Source organism: Sciurus carolinensis, chromosome 4 (genome assembly GCF_902686445.1).
Source record: "Sciurus carolinensis chromosome 4, mSciCar1.2, whole genome shotgun sequence".
Taxonomy (NCBI): domain Eukaryota; kingdom Metazoa; phylum Chordata; class Mammalia; order Rodentia; family Sciuridae; genus Sciurus; species Sciurus carolinensis.
Window position 1 is genome coordinate 124,569,509 of NC_062216.1, and position 23,233 is coordinate 124,592,741.

A 23,233-nucleotide genomic window follows, 5' to 3' on the forward strand; every position below is an offset into this window, starting at 1 on the left:
CTGATTGAGTCAGAATTTGAATCCAGTTCCTGAATACCATGCTGTGTAAACAGAATGTAGGACTAGTTCTATGGGCACTAGGACACTGCACAAATATAGGGAAAATAGGAAGAATATTTTAGTTCAGTTACATTAAAAAAATTTATTGAGACTTTATTTTATAGAGATGAAATCCCACTGAATACTTTTAAGGAGTTCATAAGATAGGCAGATTTGTAAACCAAAAATTCTAGTTGCAGTATACATATAGTAATTGAAGTACTAAAGTAGGAAGTAGTGCAGAGGAGAAATTCATTCATTTTCTAATGGAAGGAATGTCAAGAAGGAAATGGGAGATACCTGAGAGGGAAATGATACCTAAATATATCCTTTGTATAAATGATATGTACACAGTTTTCCTACCTAGAGGAGATGATGTTTAAACTGGACTTGAGAGTTAAATATGAATACATTCTGTATATAATATACAGGATATAAGTGGTATGGTGAGGTTATAAAAGATGTATGGGAAACTATAAGAAATAACTGGTTATTGTCAAATGTTTATTTGTTCAATAAATACATATTGAATTTCTGCTAGGGGTTAGGTATTGTGTGAGGTACTAGAGAAAAAGTAAAGGACAAGAGAGTTCATGGAGCATAAGAATGTACCTGGCTGTGTGGAGGATTAAGGTTGTAGAAATAGGAAAAGAAAGAAGCCAAGTAGGTCTTGAATGCCAGGATAGATTGAATTTTTCCCTGTAGGTGCTAATGAGCCATGAGGAATGTTAAGTAGGGTTATGGCATGGTCAGAGCCTGCATGCAGGGCTTTTGCAGCAGAGAGGAGTTTGAATGTGGAAGGAATCAATTATGGGCAGTAAGAGGTCGTTCTAAATGAGAGATGAAAAGGATGTATTTGAGTACTATCTTGGAAATAAAGATAGTACTTAGTGTTGTTTGGACATAATGATCGTTAGAAGAGAATCAAGGTGATTTCCAGGTTTGTGGTTTCAGTGATTAAGTAAATGGGAGTCTTTTTTTTTTTTTTAACAGAATCAGGAATATAGAAATAATAATGTTAGTGAAGAAAAGGAAATATCCTGAGTGTTGGATATGAAAAACAGTTTGGAGTACATGTGGAGGACTTAAAAGTTCATTTTATTTATATATTTATTTATTTTAATTTTTTAATTTTTAGATAGCCACAATGGCTCTTATTTCATTTATTTCTATGTAATGCTGAGGATTAAACCCAGTGTCTCACACATGCCAGCCAAGTGCTCTACCATTGAGCCACAACCCCAACCCCTTAAGTTCATTTAAAAACATGATTTAATTAATAAAACCATGGTAAGACAAAGTAGGAAGAATATTATGCAAAATATGAACTTCTTTTGGACTTCTCCCTCTCAAGACCAACATGGTATCAAAGGTAGTTGATAGAGTCACAAAGATTTACTTTTTGGTGGGTTCATTTCATAAAATTTCTCTGTTATTTGCTATATCAGATCAAATTTCTTGTTTTCTGCAATAGAAAGTAAACTTGGAGGGAGGGTTGCTAAACTTCTGATATAAGAAAAAATATTTATTTATAATTTCCAGTGCTAAAACTTTCTATTCCTGGAATGGTGACAAAGCTCTGATTGTAATATTTGAAATATGATTTAAGGACATGTCTTAGGGCTTATATTTAACTCATTAGAATTGTCTATTAGTGAGAGAAGACCCAAATTAATAAAGTTAGAGATAGAAAAAAATATCACACAGACATCATGGATATCTAGAGGCTCATTAGGGACTATTTTGAAAACTTATGTCCCAATAAAGTAGAAAATTTAGAGTAAATGGATTCATACCTAGACATATACAACCTACCAAAATTGAACCAAGTTGAACCCTGATACCAAAACCAGATAATGATACATGGAGGAAATAAAACTACAGACCAATATCCTTGATGAGTGTAGACACAAAAATCCTTAATAAGAAAATAGTAAGTAGAATTCAACAACACATTACAAAAATTATACCATGATCAAGTTGGTTTTGTTCCAGGGATGCAAGGAGGTTTGAGTATATGCAAATCAGACAATGTAATACACCACATAAATAGAACCAAAGACAGAAATCTCATGATTATTTCAATAGATGCAGAAAAAGCCTTTGACAAAATTTTGCACCTATTCATGATAAAAACCCTGATAAAACTAGGGATAGAAGGAACTTAACCTTGACATCATAAAGGATGCATATGACAGGTCCAAAGCCTTGAAAAACTGAAAGCATTCCTTCTAAAACCAGGAACAAGAATGTCTACTTTTACCACTCCTAATCAATATAGTGCTTGAAATTTTAGGTAGAGCAGTTAAGCAAAAGAAGAAAATAAAAAATTCAAGTAGGAAAGGAAGAAGTCAAATTATCACTGTATGATATGAGCCTACATGTAAAAGATCCTAAACAATCCATCAGAAAACTTCTAGAGTTGATAAACAAATTCAGCAAAATAACAGGATACAAAAATCAACATATAAAAATTGATAGCCTTTTGCTAAACCAATAATGAGTCCACTGAGAAAGAAATTAGGAAAACAGTTCCATTTACAAAATCCTTAAAATAAATAAATAAATGAAACAGAATAAGTCTAACTAAAGAGGTAAAAGACCACTACAACAAAAGCTACAGAAAAAAGAAATGAAAGAAGATGCTAGAAAACAGAAAGATCTCCCAAGTTCATGGGTAGGCAGAATTAATTTTGTTAAAATGTGCATATTATCAAAAGTGATCCACAGATTCAATGCAATCCCCACCAAAATACCAATGATATTCTTTATAGAACTAGAAGAAACAGTCCTAAAATTAATAGGGGAGAGCAAAAGATTCAGCAAAGCCAAGGCAGTTCTGAGTGAAAAGAGCAATGCTGTCAGGTATTTCAGTACCTGATTTCAAATTATACTACTGAGCTACTGTAACAAATACAGCATGGTACTGGCATGAAAACACATAGACCAATAGAACATCATGGAAGTCACGAAGACAAACCCACAACAGATACAGTCATCTGATCCTCAACAAAGATGCTAAAAACATACATTGAGGAAAACAATTAAACAAATGGTGCAAGGAAGATGGGAAATCCCTAAGTAGAAAAATGAAGGTAGATCCCTATCTATTGCCCTGTACAAAAGTCAACTCAAACTGTGTTTAAGACCTAGGAATTAGACCAGAAACTTACCAATTGCTAGTAGAAAACACAAGGAAATACTCCAGCATTAGGTGCAGGCAGTGACTTCCTTGATAGTACTCTTAAAGCCCAGAAAGTAATAACAAGAATTAATAAATTGGAGGCTTCTGTATAGCAAAGAAACAATTAAAAACATGAAGAGAGAACCTACAGAATAGGAGAAAAATTTTGGCATCTACTCTTCTGACAGAGGATTAATATCTATAATAAGTAGTCAACACCAAAAAAAAAAGAAATCAACAAATAATCCATTTCATAAACATTAAAATGAACTTAACAGACATTTAAAAATGGCCAATGAACAAATGAAAAATGCTATCCAGGAAATGCAAATAAAAAATATACTGAGATTTCATTTTGCTCCAGGATGGTAGTCAGCAAGAATACAAATAACAATGAATGCTGGTGAGGATACAGGGAAAAAGGAACTCTTATACACTGTTGGTAGAAATATAAATAAGTACAGTCACTATGAAAATTAGTATGGAAGTTCCTAGAAAGATTAGTAATGGAACCACCATATGACCCAGCTATATCACTCCTACATATTCATCCAAAAGAATCAAAGTCATAGCAGTGAAATTAACAGTAGCCAACTTATGGAACCAGCCTAGGTCTGGCATCATATCAATGGATAAAGAATGTGGTATATATACACAATGGAGTTTTATTGGCCTTGTAGAAGAACAAAATTATGTTATTTGCAGGAAAATGGATAGAACTAGAGAGCATTATTTTAGGCAAAATAAGCTAGACTGAGAAAATTAGGGGTCACATATTTCTAGAGAGAAAAAAGAAAAAAGGGTATCTCCTGAAAGTAGAAGGGAGAACAGCAGAGTAGAAGTAGGGAACCAGGAGGGAGGAGGAGGGGACACAGGGAGGTACTGGGAAATGAAATTGATCAAATTTTATTATGTACAAGTACAAATATATTGCAGTGAGTCCCACCATTATGTATAGTTGTGCAACAATAAAAATAAATTTTTGAAAATTTTTCTAAAGCAGGTGGGAATGATACATTAAACAAATAGACAAAAAATATTTTAAAAAATAGATATAGATACCTGGTTTATAGTCCCAGGCATAGGATTATTCAGTCAGGATTAACAAGTATTTTCTTTAGATGAAATGGTCCATTTGTTGCCTTGAATCTTTTTATTCATGTATAAGCTTTATTTATTCATTTATTTATTTGGTACTGGGGATTGAACCTAGGGATGGTTAACCACTGATCCATATCCTCATCACATTTTTTTGTTTTGAGACAGGGTCTTGCTAAGTTGTGTAGGGCCTTGTTAAACTGCTGAGGCTGGCTTTGAACTTGCAATTCTTCTATCTAAATCTCTTGAGTCACTGGGATTATACAAGTATGCAGTACCTTGCCTAGCATAAACTTTATTTTCATTAAAAAAAAAACCTGCATGTGCTTCTTGGTACAGGGGAACCTAATATGGAAAGCGGCAGCTTCCATCTTCACCCCTCCCTGTGTATTTCATTTTTCTGAAGTGAAGTTTATGAATCATTCTCCAGTAGTTACTTTTATAATTTTATTTAACAGATAATACCCAGTTATGAAGAAGAAATTCTGAAAAAAGATGACCTCTATGTATAATATAAAATATTAAACATGTTATAATAAATATAAACACTAAATTTATATTTAATAAGAAATGTAAAAGTTAAAATATAATATTTTACATCAGAAGAAGTTTAGCTTTTATCTACATTTTATTCTAGTTATACTATTGGTGTACCTTTTCAATGGACATAGTGTCACCCTTGCATTGTCAGTATTAGGTACACTTATTTATGTCCTTTTCTTACTTTTTTATGTGAACCTGATAATAAAGAAAATGTAGATGCTGCAACATGTAGACATATTTCTTCAAAAGAGCCTTCTGACCTTATCTTTGGTCTCTTTGTCTCTTTTCCTAGTTAGGAAATGGAAATTTTGTTTCCTTCACCTTTTTCCACCCACTGTGATAAACATGACAAATGGCATCGTACTCACATAGTCCTAAGGATGTTTGATTATAGGTTGTGAAGTAGATGGTACAGGCTGCACATTATATTCAGTGCCTAGCACTAGATCTAACTATTCTCTCCCATTCAAGAAAATATTCCAGAAGATTGGTAAATGAAAGTGACATTATTAGAGGTAATTCTAAACCCATCTAGTTTTCTTTTTGATAGTCTGTATTCTGAAACTTTGGCACTTAAGCACATTTTTAGCAAGATACCTCATGACTAATATTTTACCACTGGTAGGTGTGACTTCTGAGGTAGTAGATGTTTCTCCAAGACTTTGGCTAGTATTAAACTTATTTAATGATGCAATTCTGTTATTCTCAAGCAATTCTGATTTCCTGGTTTTCCTACTAGTAGGTTTTTGTTAGTAGGCATTACGTGAATTAATAGTAACATGTACATGGTATGGGTTCAGTAAATATGAGTGGTCTTATTAGTGAAATAATTATCCCTGTCTGAAGACAGCAATCATTCATATTTTTTTCTTATTCCTTAGCAGGACATGTTTTTGTGGATTTCTAAAAGTGGTACTGAGAAGACTGGTTTTCAGTATTTTGTTATTTTCAGAAATCTGCCATAACTAGTTTTCCTGACCTTGATAAAATAGTGCAAAATTTTGCATTTTTTCACTAATGTGATGAAATAGGAAATGCTTCCAGAAGTGGCAAGGGATCTAAAGTCTACTAGTAGATATTATTTTCTCTTTGTTATTTCCTAACTATTATGGGAGAAATTGTAAATGTATTCCTTAATTCGTCATTCATTTATTCAACACACACACACACACACACACACACACACACACATTTATACACCAGGGATTGAACTCAGAGGCACTTGACCACTGAACCACATCCCCAGCCCTATTTTGTATTTTATTTAGAGACAGGGTCTCACTGTGTTACTTAGTGCCTCCCCATTGCTGAGGCTGGCTTTGAACTCTTGATCCTCCTGCCTCAGCCTCCTGAGCCGCTGTGATTACAGGTGTGTGCCACTGTGCCTGGCTCAACAAGTATTTTTAAACATTTGTTGCACTTACTACATGACAGGCCAACTTCCAAACTAGCTATTCTCCAAGTGTGTACAGTGGATCTCTGGAGTCTTTGAGACCCTTTCAAGGAATTTTATTAAACCAAAACTATTTTGATACTAACACTGACTGCTCTTCTCACTGTTGGACGTTTGCATTAATGTTGCAAAAGCAAAAGTGGGTAAACTTGCAGGTGTCTTAGTATGACACAAAGCAATAAACTTCACTGTCATTCTGTTTTTCAGCAACATATGCACAAGAAGGAAAAAAAGACAATTTCACTTAAGAATGTCCTTGATGCAGTAATACTATTTAATACTATTAATAGTATTTTTTAAATATTCTGTGTGCAGAAATGGAAACTATATTTTTGTAAAGTGTTTTTGGGTATTGAAGCACACTGGTTGTCTTCAGGAAGCTCACTTGGGTAATAGTTGGAGGTACCATTTTACGTAAAAGAATGATAAAAAGAATGATATGGTATTTGGGAGCACTTTCTTGAATTGGTTCTTGGAAAATACTGGTACTATTTGTTGTCAATTATAAAAAGTGACCTTTCAGGTTAAAAGTTTTTGGAAAACATATCTGCTATTGTAACCCCAGCACCGCAAAAAAAAAAAAAAAAAAAAAAAAAAAAGTAAGTAAGTAAGTAAGCACAATAGTTTCTCATTATCTAAAATCTTTTCTGATGAAATCAGTAGTGATATTAATCAATATGATTTCTTAGTACCATGTAATCAAGTGTGTCAACATCTGAAAGATCTGTATAACCCAGTGAACCAGTATTTTCCAGATGAACTTTGTATGATGTCATAAAATTAGGGAAGCATACATCTATTCAAAACGTCTTAAATGTGTTATATCATTACTTATATCATGAGTGTGAGAAGTTCATTGATACAGTTTTAGACTATCGTTTGTTGACCTTTGGTTTGATGATAATGTCTACAATTGTCTCAAAATATTATTAGAATACTCTTCACTTTTCCAGCTACTAGATTTTCTTCACAAATATACTTCAACCCAAACAACATATCACATCAGATTGATTGCAAAAGTGAAAATCCAATTGTTTTGTTAAGCCAGATATAAACAGATTTGCAAAATGTAAAACTTCCCATGTGTATATATTTGTTGTTTGGGTAATATAGCTATTTTTCAATAAGATGTTATTTTTGTAAATGTATTTCACATTAAAAATTAAAATATTACAATTTTTCTTTTTTTTGGCGGTACTGGGGATTGAACCCAGGGCCTTGTGTGTGCATGCACTCTACCAACTGAGCTATATCCCCAGCCCAAGATATAACAATTTTTTAAAAGTTGTTTTCAAGCTATTTATATTTACTGCCATTATTTTTAATCAAATAGTAAATATTTAAAATTTTCTCAGTTATAATTACAAATACAGTAGATATTGGTAGGTATAAGTATACAAACAAAAGATATTTGGAGTTCTTGAAAATTTCTCTGGAGTCTAAAGACTCCTGATATCAAAATGTTTGAGAATGGGTAACCCTAGGATTCAAAAATAAAAGAAAATAAAAGGAGTCCTCCTTCCTACATCTTTTCTTTGGTAACAAGGCCCCATATATCCCTCCACTACAATTCCTAAAACTGAAATTCTGCAGCGTTTTATTTCTACCTGTCATGGCATTTGGCACATGTCTCATGTTCCCATTTAGGTTAATAAAGTTTTGACAGTGCATACTATGTTTTACATCTTTGCATAGTTCATCAGCACCTGATACATTGTTTTCCATGTAGTAGGAATTTAGATAGGTGAATTGCATGACTTAAAAATTCCACATCTTAAAATCACTCAACTGTAAGCAGTTTGGAAGATTGACTGGGAATTCCTCAATAGCAGGGTTCTGGTGTTTCTTAAAAGAAGTACAATAACAGAGGGAGCTTTGTTTAACAAAAGGGTTGCCAAGTTCTACCAATTGGCTGTTGATGTCAAGCAGTAGTTAGATGATTGATTAATTCACTCAATAAACTGGGTGCTGTGCTGATAAGAACAATATTTTTATATAACCTTATAGTACACATTTAGATTAGTGAGAAAAATATCAAAAATGAAACTTCTCTCCCACAAAACTAATGTATTCTAAATAAGTAAATTAAAAGAATGTTCTTGGACTGGAGATGTAGCTCACTGGTAGAGCTCTTGCCTATCATGTACCAAGTCCTGGGTTTAATCTACAGCACAACAACAACAATTAAAAAAAAATGTTCTTTCTCTTGATTGCCTGGATCTTGATGGTGTTAATGTAATCTTTCTTTTCTTATATGATGAGATTAAAGTTTTGCAGGTTTTTTTAAAAAAATGTTCTTACTTGACAAAATTCAAATTTGCCAACCCTCTGTTGGCTTCTGTAATTTTGGGGGCACATTTTACTAGCCTGTGGAAAATCATTGATGTAGACATTCCTTTGGCATTTATTGGAAAGGAATTTGACCTTTAGGTTTGACACTTTAAATGCATTATTACAATCAGCTCATTTATTCTGAAGCTAATTATCAACTTTGTGAGTTCTCTGGATTCCCTGTGTATTCCATCTCTCTTTTGTACTTTATTGTTCAACTTCAGGGAAAAAAGTAAAAAGAAAAAAAATCCAAACAAAAACAATCTTTAGTTGAATTTTGAAGCATTGGAATTCTGGGGGAAAGAGATGGAGAAGTGGAAATTTTTGACCATAACAGAGTATTTGAATTATCTTTGGATTCAAGTCAGATTGCATTTTTAACTTTCCATCTCTTCATAGAAACTGCTGGTAATTGTATAAATAACAGATTGAGCAGACAGACAGCATTAGAAATGATGATCCCATACAGTCAATTCCATAGAAACTGTCATTTACCTGGTGAGTCTTTCACTTTGTAAAATGGATGACTGTAATGTGTCAGGTCCTGGGATACAAAGATGAAAAAAGATACTGTCCCTGTCCTTAAGAGGAAAAGTTGAGAGTAGATCAGTGTCCTGAACATTGTCATAGGGAGGTGCTGGCATATTGGGTGTTCTTGGAGAAGTTGGGAGTGGTGGGAGCTGGGAGAGGTGGCAGAAAGAGAGTACTGATATGAAATAAAGATGCGGAGGTGGAATTAGGAAACTGTGAGCCTATTTGGGGAATAAGGAGCATGTTGGTATGGTAGGAGTGCGGAGCAGGGTGAAATGTGGAGGTGCGGTGAGAGGTGCTGAAGAGTTAGGCAGCAGCTAGATGTACAACTTCAGATGCTCTGTTTAGGAATTTGAATTGTATTCAAAGGATTTACCAGAATGTGTTCCATGGGATGGTTATAGGACAGAAAGGGGTTTTGAAGCACCACTTCAGACAGAATTAAGCATATATAATTAAAGAGCATGACTCTTGAACTAGAATTGTTTTTGGCTAGGATCTTCACCCTGGCAGTTGAAGGAGAATAATTAGGAAGAAAGCTACAAATTGACACTTGAATTTTGGGGGGGATGTGGAAGTAGCCAACTTATGGAACCAGCCTAGGTCTGGCAACATATCAATGGATAAAGAATGTGGTATATATACACAATGGAGTTTTATTTGACCATGTAGAAGAACAAAATTATGTTATTTGCAGGAAAATGGATGGAACTAGAGAGCATTATTTTAGGCAAAATAAGCCAGACTGAGAAAGTTAAGGGCCACATGTTTGTGTTGATTGTTTTGTTGTTGTTGTAGCTGTTGCTTTACCATATCAGGGACATATTTAGGTTTTAGTAGATTAAAGTGCAGTGAGTTTTATGAATCCTGAGGATATATGCAAGATATTTACAGAAAAAGTTTGAAGGTGAAAGAGAAGTTAGAGTTGTATCCAGTAGGAATGGGAAGATAAAATGCAGAAATCTGAGTATCTCAGACTCTTTTATTTACTCTTTACTTTTTCCTCTCAGTGTCAAAAGATTCTTAAGTAATCTTGAATTATGTTTTCTTATTACTTGTTGATTGTTAACCACCCTATCTAGCAGAGAAACAGAATCAGAGTATGCAGAGTGGGTTGGTGCATCCTAAAGCTTTTCATTTTCAGTTGTGTAGTGGTCAAGAGCACTGGCCCTGGAGCTGGATGGCCTGGGTTCAGATGTGCTAATTACATTACCCAGTTACTTAGGACCCATGCCCCTTCCTAACCATAAGACCTTAGGCAAAGTACTGAACCTCCCTAAGCCTCAGTCTCTATATTTACAATGGAAAAAACGATAGTTTACTCTAAGGCTGTGAACATGAAAACATTTATTAGCAATAAATGTGAAGTACTTAGAATACTACCTGGCACCTGTCAAATGCTTAGTCAACTATTATCTTCAGGATTTCTTTATCCTGCTGTTTTATCTAGGATACTTTACTATGGGCGAATAGTAACTTTTCTGGCCTAAGTAGGATTTTTTAGAGCATGATCTGCTTGCTGTCAATATGGTTGGATATATAAATGAACTGTTAGAATTTTTGAATTCATGTAACTTTAAATATAGCAAATATCTGACATATTTAAATAATAATAGTAGCTAACATTTCCTGAGCATTATACTATGTGCCAGGAGTTGTTTTAGGTACTTTTTAACCAAATAATTTATTTAATGGTTATTTTAGAGTTGAGGAAACTGAAGTACTATAAGGGAAAGCCACTTATCCAAGGTCAAGATTCAGACAGTGGCAGTATGATTCCATAGTTCACACCTATCCATCTTTCACACAAGCATATTATGTATTTTAGATCCATTTTGACAAAATTATTTTATTTCTTTTACTGCAAACAAATTAGGTGGAAAACATTAACTAAAAATAATTTTTGTTAAAACATTTTAACATAAAAGTGTTACCTTTTCTAGTCTGGAGAAAAGTTGCTCCTGATGTCACATGCTTGAGCCACATTTACTATGGTTCTTTTGTTTTGTGCAAGTATAAGATTATGGGTTTGGTTTAATTAAGGCATCCAGAAGCATGTACGTATTCTTAGAACTGTTTTTCACTTTCCATCTCAGCTGCATGTATTCAGAGTAGTGTGTGAGTAATACCATTTTTATGTCTTTTGTAAACTTATCTGCTTTTTCTCCCATCCTTGTGAACATTGAAACAATTAGGGCTGTATCAAATCCTAATTTGTGAAATGCATTCTTTGTAGGATTTGAAAATGAAGGACTGTGACAGATTGTGCTTTTTACATTCTTCAATATAAAAAATCTAGGCTGCTCTAAAAGTAGTCACTTTAGTGCTCCACTTTGTTGATGCTAATGTTAACACTTTCTGGGTGTGTTAGAAAAAACTGGGCAAAACTAATTTGCCACTAGATGGAGCTCTGGCTATTTGGGTAGAAAAAAAGGCAGTGCAGTCAGAACATTAAATCACAGTCATATCATGGTGGAGGGTCTTGGGCATTTGCGGCCCTCAGCTTTTAATTGCAGAATGCATCTTTGTTCTTTGCCTGACCTGCAGAGTGACATCACTGCCTTTCTTCCTGTGCGCTGGCTTTGACACAAGCCAGATGGCCACAGTGATCGGTAGGCGCCCAGTCTGCCTGGTACAGCAGTTGATGAAACAGAATAGGAAGACGTTTTATGGTCAGCTGCGGGAGCACAATGAGGCTACAGCTTTGCTAAGTAATTACATTTACCGTGCACACTTTATTCCTTGCAGAGAAGGGTCTCGAGGAAAAAAAATACATTTTTATTTATAGTGTTGTGAGGTATAGACCTTTGATCTTTTATTAGTCAGTAGTCTGCTCCAAAGGCATGCTCTCTTTCCCCTGCTCTGCAGTCACTCATGAAAATGACATGTTTATTTATGTTTAATGGTTCTTTCAGGCATGCATTGTGATACTTACCTTCCCTCTTCCTTTCCTTTGTCTCCAGTTGGTAACACAAAAATGTTTTAGTTTCATAGTGAGTTTAGTTTGGAGAAGTCAGAGTTCAGGCATGTTAATACAAGCAGATTTCTGTCAGATATACTCCAGAGTGATTTGGTAAAATATATTACTGTTTATTATGTGTTTGTTCTTGAAGTAGGTCAGAAAAGTCCAGGAACAGGTTTTTATTTGTAGGGGGTAGGGGGTTGGTTGAAGGGGAATGGACATGGTGGTCAGGAAATGAACAAGACATTAGTTTTATAACCATTTTGGACGTTTGGTAGTTAAAGCTACTTAACATGCTAATTTTAAATAACAATAAGAAATAGATATTGATCTAGTATTTTTCCATTTTCATTTGAAGTTAATCTTTACAGATTGTAATATTGTTTAAAACTTTCACAAAAAATCCTAAGAACTGAACTTTTCTTTGAAGCTTAACAGTCATACAGGTTTGAGATTCTTCCACATGATTTATTTCCAAAGACTTTGGAAAAATATTTTTACCTTTTTAAATACTAGGTCATGGGTATTTTTCACAGAAATTTATTTAGAATTTATAAATCATAAAATGGAATGAAAATTCTTGTTCATGTTTTATTTTAACTTACCTTGGTTTCTATGAAGTCTTTTAGTTCCCTTTAGATTTTTTGACTCTAGTTGAAAAAAAATGAAACTTGAGCAAAAGGAGTCTCTTAATCTCACAATATTTTATAGTCTTCTCCAGGAAAGGAGACTTGCAAATAATTGCTGGGAAAAGACAGCATGGTACAAGGCAAGAATATGACTTTGCAGTCAGATATAACAGGGTTTTCTAATCCTTTTTCCACTGGTTATTTGCTTTGTGACCCTGGACCTTTGAGTCTAGGTTTCCTCGCATATGTATTGGGGGATAAAGCCTACTTCCTAGGTTTATTGTAAGAATTATATGATACAATGTGTATATTAGGCTCTAGACAGTTCCTGTCACATGTTATGAACTCACTAAAGCTAATTCCTTTCAACTGTTTTAAACTTCAACCTCTTGCAAGATGTGTTCACAGATTATACTGCTATTATATGGTTTATATCTTATTCATAAGATATAAATAAGCCTGGGTGGAAAGTAAGCTCACTGTCTGAAAAATAGGCATTTGAAATTTATTAGCACTGTGTGTGTATGTATGTTCAGATAAAACCATAACTTAAATTGTTCAATGAATGTGTTTAACATTCGTGATGTGTTAATTTGTTTTTTTTTGTTTTGTTTTTTTCTCTTACTCAGCTCTTGCCCCTGTTCTTTGCCTCTCGTTTTGTTGGTGAAGATATCACAGTGATGTCTGCATTCAACCTGCTGCATTTGGTGACAAAGAGCCAGCCAGTGGCCCTGCGAGCCTGTGGGCTTCCCTCAGGTTGCTGCTTGTTATAGTGTACATAGTGAGGGCACTGGTCTGAGTGGGTGTTTCTGCTGCAGGAAATGATACACCACCTTGCTTTACTAAATTTCCTTTTCTTTGATTTGGGTCCTAATTTGAACACGGAAATTGGTTATAAATCACCACTCTACTTTGAGTAACATTCATTTCCACAATCCTTCAGTCCTTGGAAACACTGTCCAGTTTCTTTGTCCAGTATATAATTGTCACTAATATTTTATGATATCTTCTTGTTCTCTGCACACTACACATCTGCAAGTCATAATGTTCATAAGAAGTAGAAGCTCAGTAAGAAACTGCCCCAAATCATACAAAATAAGACATTCATCTTGTTAAAGGATAATGAAAATACCTTTCATTCTACATATGGGCATTCCTTTAGGAAAAAAAATTTAAATGAACAACTTTAGCATAATCTACATTCATTGTAGTTTAAGAGAAAATATATTCTACTTAACAATGACCAAATAACAGAATTAATATAGCATATGTAAGCCAGTTCTTAAATTATAACCACCATACTTTTTTAAGATGTGATTTTTGAGCATTTAAAACAATGAAGCATGAAAGTCCAGAATTTCCTTGTGTGCCTATAAGTTTAATATTTTAATTTTATTATGAAAACTAGATATTTTGTTTTAATATTGTTATTAATATTATTTACACATACATTAATGTGCATCTCTATTACTACATTGGATAGAGAATCTAATTCTAATTTGTTAAATATTTATTGAGTTTTGACTATGAGTGCCAGGCATTGTGTTAAGCAGTGAGGATACAAGGATATACAAGGTAAAACCAATTTCTTTCAACAAGTACAAAGTAGTGATTGAAGTGAGGACTTTGGAAAGGTGTGACAATATCTCTACAATAGAAGCATTTTTGCCTGGGGTATTATGGCAGTCCAGAGGAGGATGGGCTTGCCTCTTTAGGGGAGGAAAATTTGGAAGGGAGGGAAGGTTTCCAAAATTCTAGGAAGGTTCCAAGGAGGAAATGATACTTGAGCTGAATCTCAGACTGTGAGTTAGCCTAAGGACAAGGCTAACTGTCCTTAGCCCCTTGGCCAGTGAGGGTTAAGGACCTTTCTAACATATGGAGTAGCATGGGCAAAACATGAAGGCCTGAAAGAGCAATGTCTTGTTCAGAAAATGTGGATTATTTGCTATGGGTAGTTTAGGAAGGGAAGGAGAAGTAGAAAAGGCTAGGAAGGACATGTAGCCAAATCATGAAGTGTCATAAATGATGTTTTAAGGAATTTAAATCTTGAGGAAGAGGCAGAATAATATGACTTCCTTTGTATTTAAAAAGACTATTGATTTAGTGTGGGGAAAGTTCAGTGCTGATTTTCCAGGTGTTTCTGAAAAGGGCTGAAATGGCAACATGATTAGAAAGGGAAGATAAGGCATTTGTCTTGAGGTTGTATCTGAATAGCAAGTATACTTTTTTAAAGTAGGTTTTTTGTCTATTTGTGGTAACTTGAGGGACTAATGCAGCTTAACCATGGAGGCCCCCACCACTCTTCTCAGTATCTGCCCTGGCTCCACATGACCTGCACTCCCACCATACAGTATATTGGAGGAGTATGAGGCTGAATGGTGTCATGAAGAACTGAGATTCTTAATTCAGTGGTCATGATAATAGGTTTGAAAAGAAAAGGTGATGCATTAGGGAGAGCTTCAGAGTGCAGAACTGACAAGCTTTGTCTATTGAATTGTATATGAGCTTGAGAGAGTGCGTTAACCACTGTAGTACCTGTGCCATGTGGAACTTGTTCATTGTTCTATTATGTAAAATGGTTAGACTCGGGAATGTTATTTTGGTTCACATGTAACCATGTTTTCCATTGGGGGAAAAAGAAACCCATGGGTAAAAGAACCCAGGAAAGTTCCTGTAACATGGGATTTGCTGTACACAGAGGAGGCCAAATGTTTACAGAAACAACTTATTGTATATTCCTTGAGATGTGACTGTCATGGAATTAATGTATTTCATGGTGAAATTGTTTAATTGAAATATGAATATCTTTAAATTTTGATAACAAAATGATTCCAAGATAAATTCAACAAAGCTGACAATTTTAAAGAAGTAACCATTACAGTACAGTGCCTAAACATACACATTCTGAATTCAGACTGACAGGGCTTGAGATCTGGTTTTGCTCTCACCAGTTGTGTACCTTAGCTCACTTGTTTGCAAGATAAGGATAAAAATATCTACCTGAAAGTATTGTTGTGAGAATTAAATAGTTTGGGATATAAAAAGTGCTTAGCACACTGGCTGGCATGAAGTCAATGCCATCTACTTCTTCACTAGGTTCACTGTAAAAATCCATGCATTTGTATCCATATGGATTCATACTTTTCCAGTATAATAGGCTTTTAAAAACATTTAAAAATATACCATCTTTCATTTAACGACTTTTACTTTAATAGGAACCACAAATGTACCTTACATTTGAGAAATAATCACCTCAATCTGTTGTTTTGAACTCTTTATTTTACTTATACATCCTGCTGAACCAGAATTCAAACCCTATAAATACATAATAATACATTCTGTCATTCTTATTACCCAGTACTAATGAAAGCCCAGAGAAACTCTGTTATCATTCTTTCCTAATCCTTATAGACCCATTTTAAGATGGCAAATGAACTGGATAGAATAGTATTCTGTAATTACTTAACCATTTAAGTGCCACTTAATTTTTGAGTGGTAGGAAAGTTAGTCTTTTAGTATCTACATATTAGCAGAATCCTTACTGTTTATTTCTGTAATAGGATTTAATTTTAGGTATATATAAATGGTGAAGAAATTAAGTACAACAGTACAAAGTATTTAAACCTTGAAATATAAAAATGAAATGAGAATTCTAGTCTTTATTACTTTGTACAGGTAAAGAAGGAAGAGGCCAACACTGGAGAGATAGGAAATTAAGGTGAAAGTTTGAAGTCTTGCTTTAATTTATTGTTCCTGGTCAAAACCCATTACAACAGAAATCTTTGTAAATCAAAAAGATTTTTGTTCCCTAGCCAGTACCCTACTAATTTTGAGTATTATTCAATATGAAATAATTCCAAAACTAAAAAATAATTGCAACAGGCTCTTAACATTGATTATAACTGGATTGACCTGCATGAAGGTCGTATCCCAGAAGAGTGATCCATCATTTTTGAGCTTTGAATTCCTTTTCTATTTTTTAATAAAGTATAATTTTAATTTAGAGCTTATTAAGTGCATCTGAGTTATGGTTCACTTATGTTTGTCATTAGAGCTAATTTTTTTCCTCTTAGAATTTCTTGATTTCCTCTAACAGTTTCTTTAAGTATTAAAAAGAGCACTGGAATAGGAGTCAGAAAACTCTAACCATGGCTCTGTCATTAACTTGTGTGTCCTTGAACAAATCAGTAAACCTCTAGATCTTAGACTTTAAAACGAAAAATTAAATTTACATGGTATTTTCAGATCTGAAATTCAGTGATTTTATTAGCTGCCATTTGTTTAAAATTTTAGACTTAGGTAAATTAAATCTTAAAACTCACTACTAATTAATGTTGCAAACTTACATAAGTCTTCTAGTTTATGGGTGGGAGGATAGAAATACTTTCTGTTTGAACATTAGAACCCATGGCCACTAAATCAAGACTGAAGATTATCTGAGGCGGGATTAGGAAGCACAGTTTTATACATAGTTTTAATGCTAGATAGAAATTAAGGGTAATTGTAGGCTAGATATCATGGTAGTTTTCAGCTAAGTGAGGGTGTTTGTCTAAATAGTGCTAATTATAGTGATAAATTATACTTTTATCCAACATCAAGCACATAATATATGTGATTCTTCCTTAACTTCAGGGCCGTATTTAACAATCTCCAGCGAATTGAAGAACCACATGGCTGTTAGGCAGTTCATAAAGATATTATATCATTATCTTCTAATGGATAACTTAGACGTCTTAAAGAGATATTTTGCAAATGGTGTTTGAAAGTCATACAATACCATCTGTACAAGTAGAACTCTATGAATCACCGGCTTATGGCTTCAGAACTTAGCACAATGCCTGGCACTTAATAAATATTTGTTAAATTAATAAACATTTGGAAAGCTTACATGTAGGTGAAGTCATAACTGTAACAGAGTACAAATTTATTTGAGATTCTTTTATATGGGAAGATTAAAAGTAAAGTTCATAGTTTAGCTGTCAAATTTATTATTAAAAATAATTTCTTTTTTTTCACTTTATTGCATTCATACAACATAGGGGATGTCATAGATATAAATAGCATTGTAGTTAAACATTTAACAAAAAGTGGTAACACAAATAGAGTCTATATTATCCAGAATGCTTTTAGTTTTTCTCTCAAACAATTCGAGTTTTGAGTTTTGGTGGTATGTCAGCTGAGGAAGTGAATAAGTACATCTTATACTTACTAAGAGAATTAAGAACGCTGGTTCTTTTGATTACTATTTTTTGAACAAATTTGTATTTTTTTTTTGTCCTTTAAAGTCTCCATTTTTAAAGAGGAAACACTATAGGTATGCATTAAAGCAGCATTCATGAGCAAAAAGTACTTTTTTCTTAAGTTTGAGCTAGTGAGAGTTCATTCATAGCAACTGATGTATTTACCTAAAAAAAAAAAAAAAATTGAATTCGCCAGTGTGCTGTTCACTTCTTGAATAGATTAACTTTTTATGTTAATTAACAATCTTTTTGGATCATGAAAATGTTAACCAACTTCTTAGTTCTTGTACAAGAGCTATGACCTTCATCCTGGGGTGGGGGGGAGCAATACACATACACATGCATGTGCTCACACACACACATACACACACCTCTAAACACCCCTAAACTAAAATTTTCAAACAATTTCAAGTTTTTTTTTAAATTAGATCTTCTGAAGCTCTTCAGAAAGGGTTCTTTGAATAGAGTTTAAAAACTCCACTTTATCAGGTACATATGAAATCAAAGGCAAACTCTGTTCAGAGTGGCAGTATTTCTGATTTATGTATTGGTGTCACCAATAGAATTCTCTCCCTTATGTTCTGATTAATGCCCTCCGTTCTCCAATTTTATCAATCCTCCATATTCTTCTTACTAACCTTTTTGACTATATTAAAAATGCTTTGGGAAGACTTTTTGAAAGAGAGAAACAAATAATTTTTAAAAACATATACAAATTCCAACTCATAATTTGCAACATAATTTGCAATTAGTTGATGGAATGATATCCACTCTTTCCAGTAGATGGCACTAGTTTTACATTCTTTCCCAGCATGGACATGTACTGATAGCATTAGCACATAGGTACATTGTGAAAACTTAAAAAATATGTAAAGAATATCCAGTTAAGAACATATGGATTTACAAACCACAACATTTTCTGCTTACATTATGTTCAAACAATATTTGTGAAGTGAAAACCTTTTTCCATTTTCAATAGGATTCTGATGCCTTTTGCTTGGACATCTCATTGAAATTGTCTTTCACGTGTAGACTTTCTAAAAACTAAAACAAGTTTTAATAAATTAACTTATCTTGTATCCAAATAACTGATTTAACAGTAATTTATAGTTTTTATATGCAACTAAATTTTCTTCAGCAGACCACCCAGAATTTAAAGAAAATTTCACATTGTGTTTTGCAGTTTTAAATTTTTATAGAATTTTGAAAATGTTATTAGTTTAACATGTTGACTGTTAAGCATGAGTCATTTTTGCATGAATGAAAATATTTTTTGAAACTAAGAAAATTTATGTTTAAAATGTTGATTAATGAATATATTCTGATATAGCTGTATTTTTTCTAAAAAAACTTTTAGTAGCCTTAATGATGTGTTGAAATTTTAGTTAATGTTGAAAAGTTGCTGTGTAACATCTAATTACCAGAAGAGGTTCGAAAATTATTTGTGGCTAAATTGTTCTAGAACAATACATCTGTATAAATAAGGTGTTGGGCATATGGTTTCTTAAATGTGGATTTTGTTAAAATTTTCAATATCAAATAAATTCTTCATATTGTTCTTTAATAGTCATAAAAGACAAACCAGTATCTAGCAGCATTAGAGTTAAAAATGGAATGAATGAAAAAATTAAATTTTAAGTTTTGTTTGAGAAATTCAGTATTAACAATTACTCTAGAATATAACATATTGTTAGCTCTAAAACAATTTACAGGATTAGAATATGTAGTCAATATGTATCTGAGAAATACACATAGTTAATTAAATATTTATTTATCTAAACATAATCATAATAATGTTACCTAATAGATCATAGGATTCATTAAAATGAAGTCTTTTGCTTTTAACAAACACAATTTTAGTGAAGGAATGAGCCATGAAGGACAGTTTACAAAGACGAATATTGATGGTAGATGCTTGATGAATTTTTATTATCAGTCTTTCATAATTTATAGTTTCAAACTAAACATTTTATTTGGAGATTAAATTTCTCATGATTGCTTTTGCTATATACATTTTCATGTAAAATTCTTTTAAATAGATTTATTGAAATGTAATAGCAAATTATCTCTAATTACTTTTTGTGACTTTGTATTTGAAATCAACTATTTATTTGAAATTTTAAAATACCAATTTTATTTATTTAAGTTCCCTAGGTTGTTTTTTACATTTAGTGTGCTTGCACTTATATTAGTTATTTAAAAATACATGTTATGTTATTAAAAACCCATGATATGAGGTAGATATCAGTTATTTAGTTGATTAGAAAGATTTATAGTTTAAATTTACTCAACTTTTATGACAGGCTTTTTCCTTAAAACTAAATCTATTTATCATTTTCAGCCACATAATTGCAAACAAAGAATGGGATATTAACTTAAATATTTAGATTATTTTAATTTTAAGCAAGCAAAGAAAATCTAGAATAATTGTAGTTTTATGAGGGTTTTTAATTGTAGAAATGTTGATTCAGAATTATACAGCTGTTTGTAGTACATCCCATTTGATTTCCATTTTTGTTCTGGGGATTGAACCCAGGAGCTACATCTCTAGCCCTTTTTATTTTTTGTTTTGAGATAGGGTCTCACTAAAAGTTGTTTAGGGCCTTGATAAATTTCTGAGATCAGCCTCAAACTTGGGATTCTCCTTCCCTATGCCCCCTGAGTTACTGGGATTAAAAGGGGTGTGCCTCTGTGCCTAGTTTTAATATTTCTTATGCAATTTTAGATAACATTACAGCACGTTAGAGCTTACCATCTTATTATTGATATTGATGAAGAAACAGATTAGTATATTCTGTAAATTTACTAATTTGTTTCTACTACCAACTTGCTTTCTGACCCCAAGAGTTTTTGTTTTGTACCCTCCCCCCCCATTCTTCATCTGTAAATGAAGAATTACATAATATGGTTAAGTCTTTTACAATTAGATATGACTCTGTGGTTACATTAGCTGGCATTTCCCCAAAATTTGTTTTTTGGAATCTTAATTCCTTATTATAAGGGAGAAGAAAATGGGGGGAAAAGAGGGAAAGAAGGAAGGGACGTCAAATAAGTCTGGGAAAGGTGATGGGTTGATCAGGCAAAATTGTTTCCTTTTACAGAAAATTCTTGGTTACTGCAGAATAAACTGAGAAAGACAGAATTTTTTTGTCTGTTTAATTCACTGCTATATATCAACAACTGGAATTGTCTGTGTCACATAATAGGTGTTCAGTAAGTATGTGTTGAATGAATAAATGACTGTGAAAAAGTAGCATTATCTTAATGTATCAAAATAATGCCACATTGCCAAGTAATGTAATCTCTGTTCTTAAGGAATATATATTCTGATGAGAAAGATGGCCATTTTGGACCAACATTTTATTATCTATTGGATAAAAGGAGTTACATACTTGATGGTTTGAGTCTATGTAAACGTTTCTCTTGTGTTTCACTATGGAGGCATGTGCTTCTTTCTGCCTCAAATGGATGACAGACTTCTTGGAATAGGATTTCACAGAATGACAGGATATTGAAGGAATGCATAGATAAACTTAGGAAGTGGTAGGGGTGAAAGATGGGAGGATGGGGTGGGAATAGGCTATGGGCAGATGGGTTAGAAATAGATGAGTATATTAAAATACAACAAAACATGGTTCAAGAGAGGAATGTAATTGAATGAATACTTAATGAAGGAGAACTGCAGATGAGTCTTAATTTCCTCTTGAACGTTTTGGATTAGAAATCTGTCATTTCCAAATTAAAATCTGAGGAATATTAATTCTAACAGTTACCCTGTAAAACAAATTTCTTCATCAAATTGAAAAACTATATACTATCATATTTCATAAATTCTAAGCTATACCTTTTTATATTCTACCATTTTGATAATCAGAATGCAGCCTAAAAATAATTGTGATAAGGATGTATCATAGTTTGGAAACATTTTTTTCCCTTTTAAAATGGAGTATAAAGTTAATGGTGGATCAGAACATCACGTATTTAGTAATAGATCTCAGCAAAATAAAGTCTCTGAGATCTGCATCAAGAAATCCATGTAACTGCCTGTAATCACGGCGACGTGGGAGGCTGAGGTAGGAGGATTGCAAGTTTGAGGCCAACCTCAACAACTTAGTAAAGCACCAATCAACTTAGAAAGACCCTGTTTCAAAATAAAAAATAAAAAGGGGTTGTGGCTCAGTGATTAAGCATCCCTGGGTTCAATCCCGGATATCAGGAAAAACAAAAAATAAAAAAGAAAGAAAGAAAATAAAAAGAAATCCATGAAACCTAGATTTTACTAGTCTGATTCAACTATCGAACCTTCCCCTTGTCATTCCCCCAAACAAACAGCCAGTTATCATTGTTTTCAGAGACAGTATTAAACAAAATACTTTTGGGGTAGTGGTGGATCAGATAATCTCGTAGTCTTAAATCCAGAGAGTTAGTGGAATATTAGGCAAAATAAAAGAACTTGAATGTGGAACTCTAGAAAGGCAATAAAGGATTCAAAGTAGTAATAAAGAGAAAGGTTTTTTTTAACCCATATCATTATTCATTCTTTTAAAAAAAACTATTGATTTATTAAGCAAATGTTATTATTGCAATTTTTAAACTAAACATAGCCATAGGTATCATTTAAGAAATATTTTTAGGAAGAATTAAATAAAAATAATTAAAATATAGAGTTGAATAAGCAACTACAATACATACAAAAATTTTTTTCTTTCCTTGACCAAGCACATTGCTAAGTGCTGGGAATACAAGATGACTAGAATATGTATGAGTATGGTCCCTGAAAGAGATATTGAGTAATTCAGGGGAAGCTGTACCTTTTCTTGAACTTATCTGGGTGAAAAATAAAAACAGAAGTTTTGACTAGTTTTTTTTTTTTTTATCCCCTCCAGAATATCTCAGGTTTCTGTGGAATTGTAGACTCAAATTTAGCTGTTCATTGAATGGCAATTGCAGAATTGTTTTTTGTTCATTGTTCTTCATTTAGATTTGAAATTTGATGTGGACCATCGTGAAGTTTTGGAAATATGCAAAGCTGAGTTTTTAGATAATACCAATTTAATTTTCTTTATAATATTCAGTGTCGTATTTAAATAAAATTCTGCATGATAGTGTAAGAGAGGGCTCCTTTTCTTTCTTTTTGTGAGTGGTTACCTCTCATCTTCCTAGCAATCTATGCTCCCCAAGGGGAAGAGGGAGAATGGAAGAGAGAGCCTTTTTATTTGCAAA

At 33.1% G+C, this 23,233-nt stretch overlaps 1 protein-coding gene across 3 annotated transcripts in view; it reads left to right on the top strand.

Moving 5' to 3' along the window:
• Positions 1–23,233, top strand: part of Msrb3 (methionine sulfoxide reductase B3) — a 167,954-nt gene that overhangs the window by 15,251 nt on the left and 129,470 nt on the right. For 2 of the 3 annotated variants that reach the window (XM_047548257.1, XM_047548258.1), the window contains exon 2: positions 13,400–13,526. The exons of the other annotated variant lie outside the window; for it this stretch is intronic. In XM_047548257.1, the coding sequence (XP_047404213.1) occupies positions 13,451–13,526 (76 nt within the window). In that variant the 5' untranslated portion in view covers positions 13,400–13,450. The remainder of the gene's footprint in view (positions 1–13,399; positions 13,527–23,233) is intronic. 3 annotated transcript variants of the gene reach the window in all.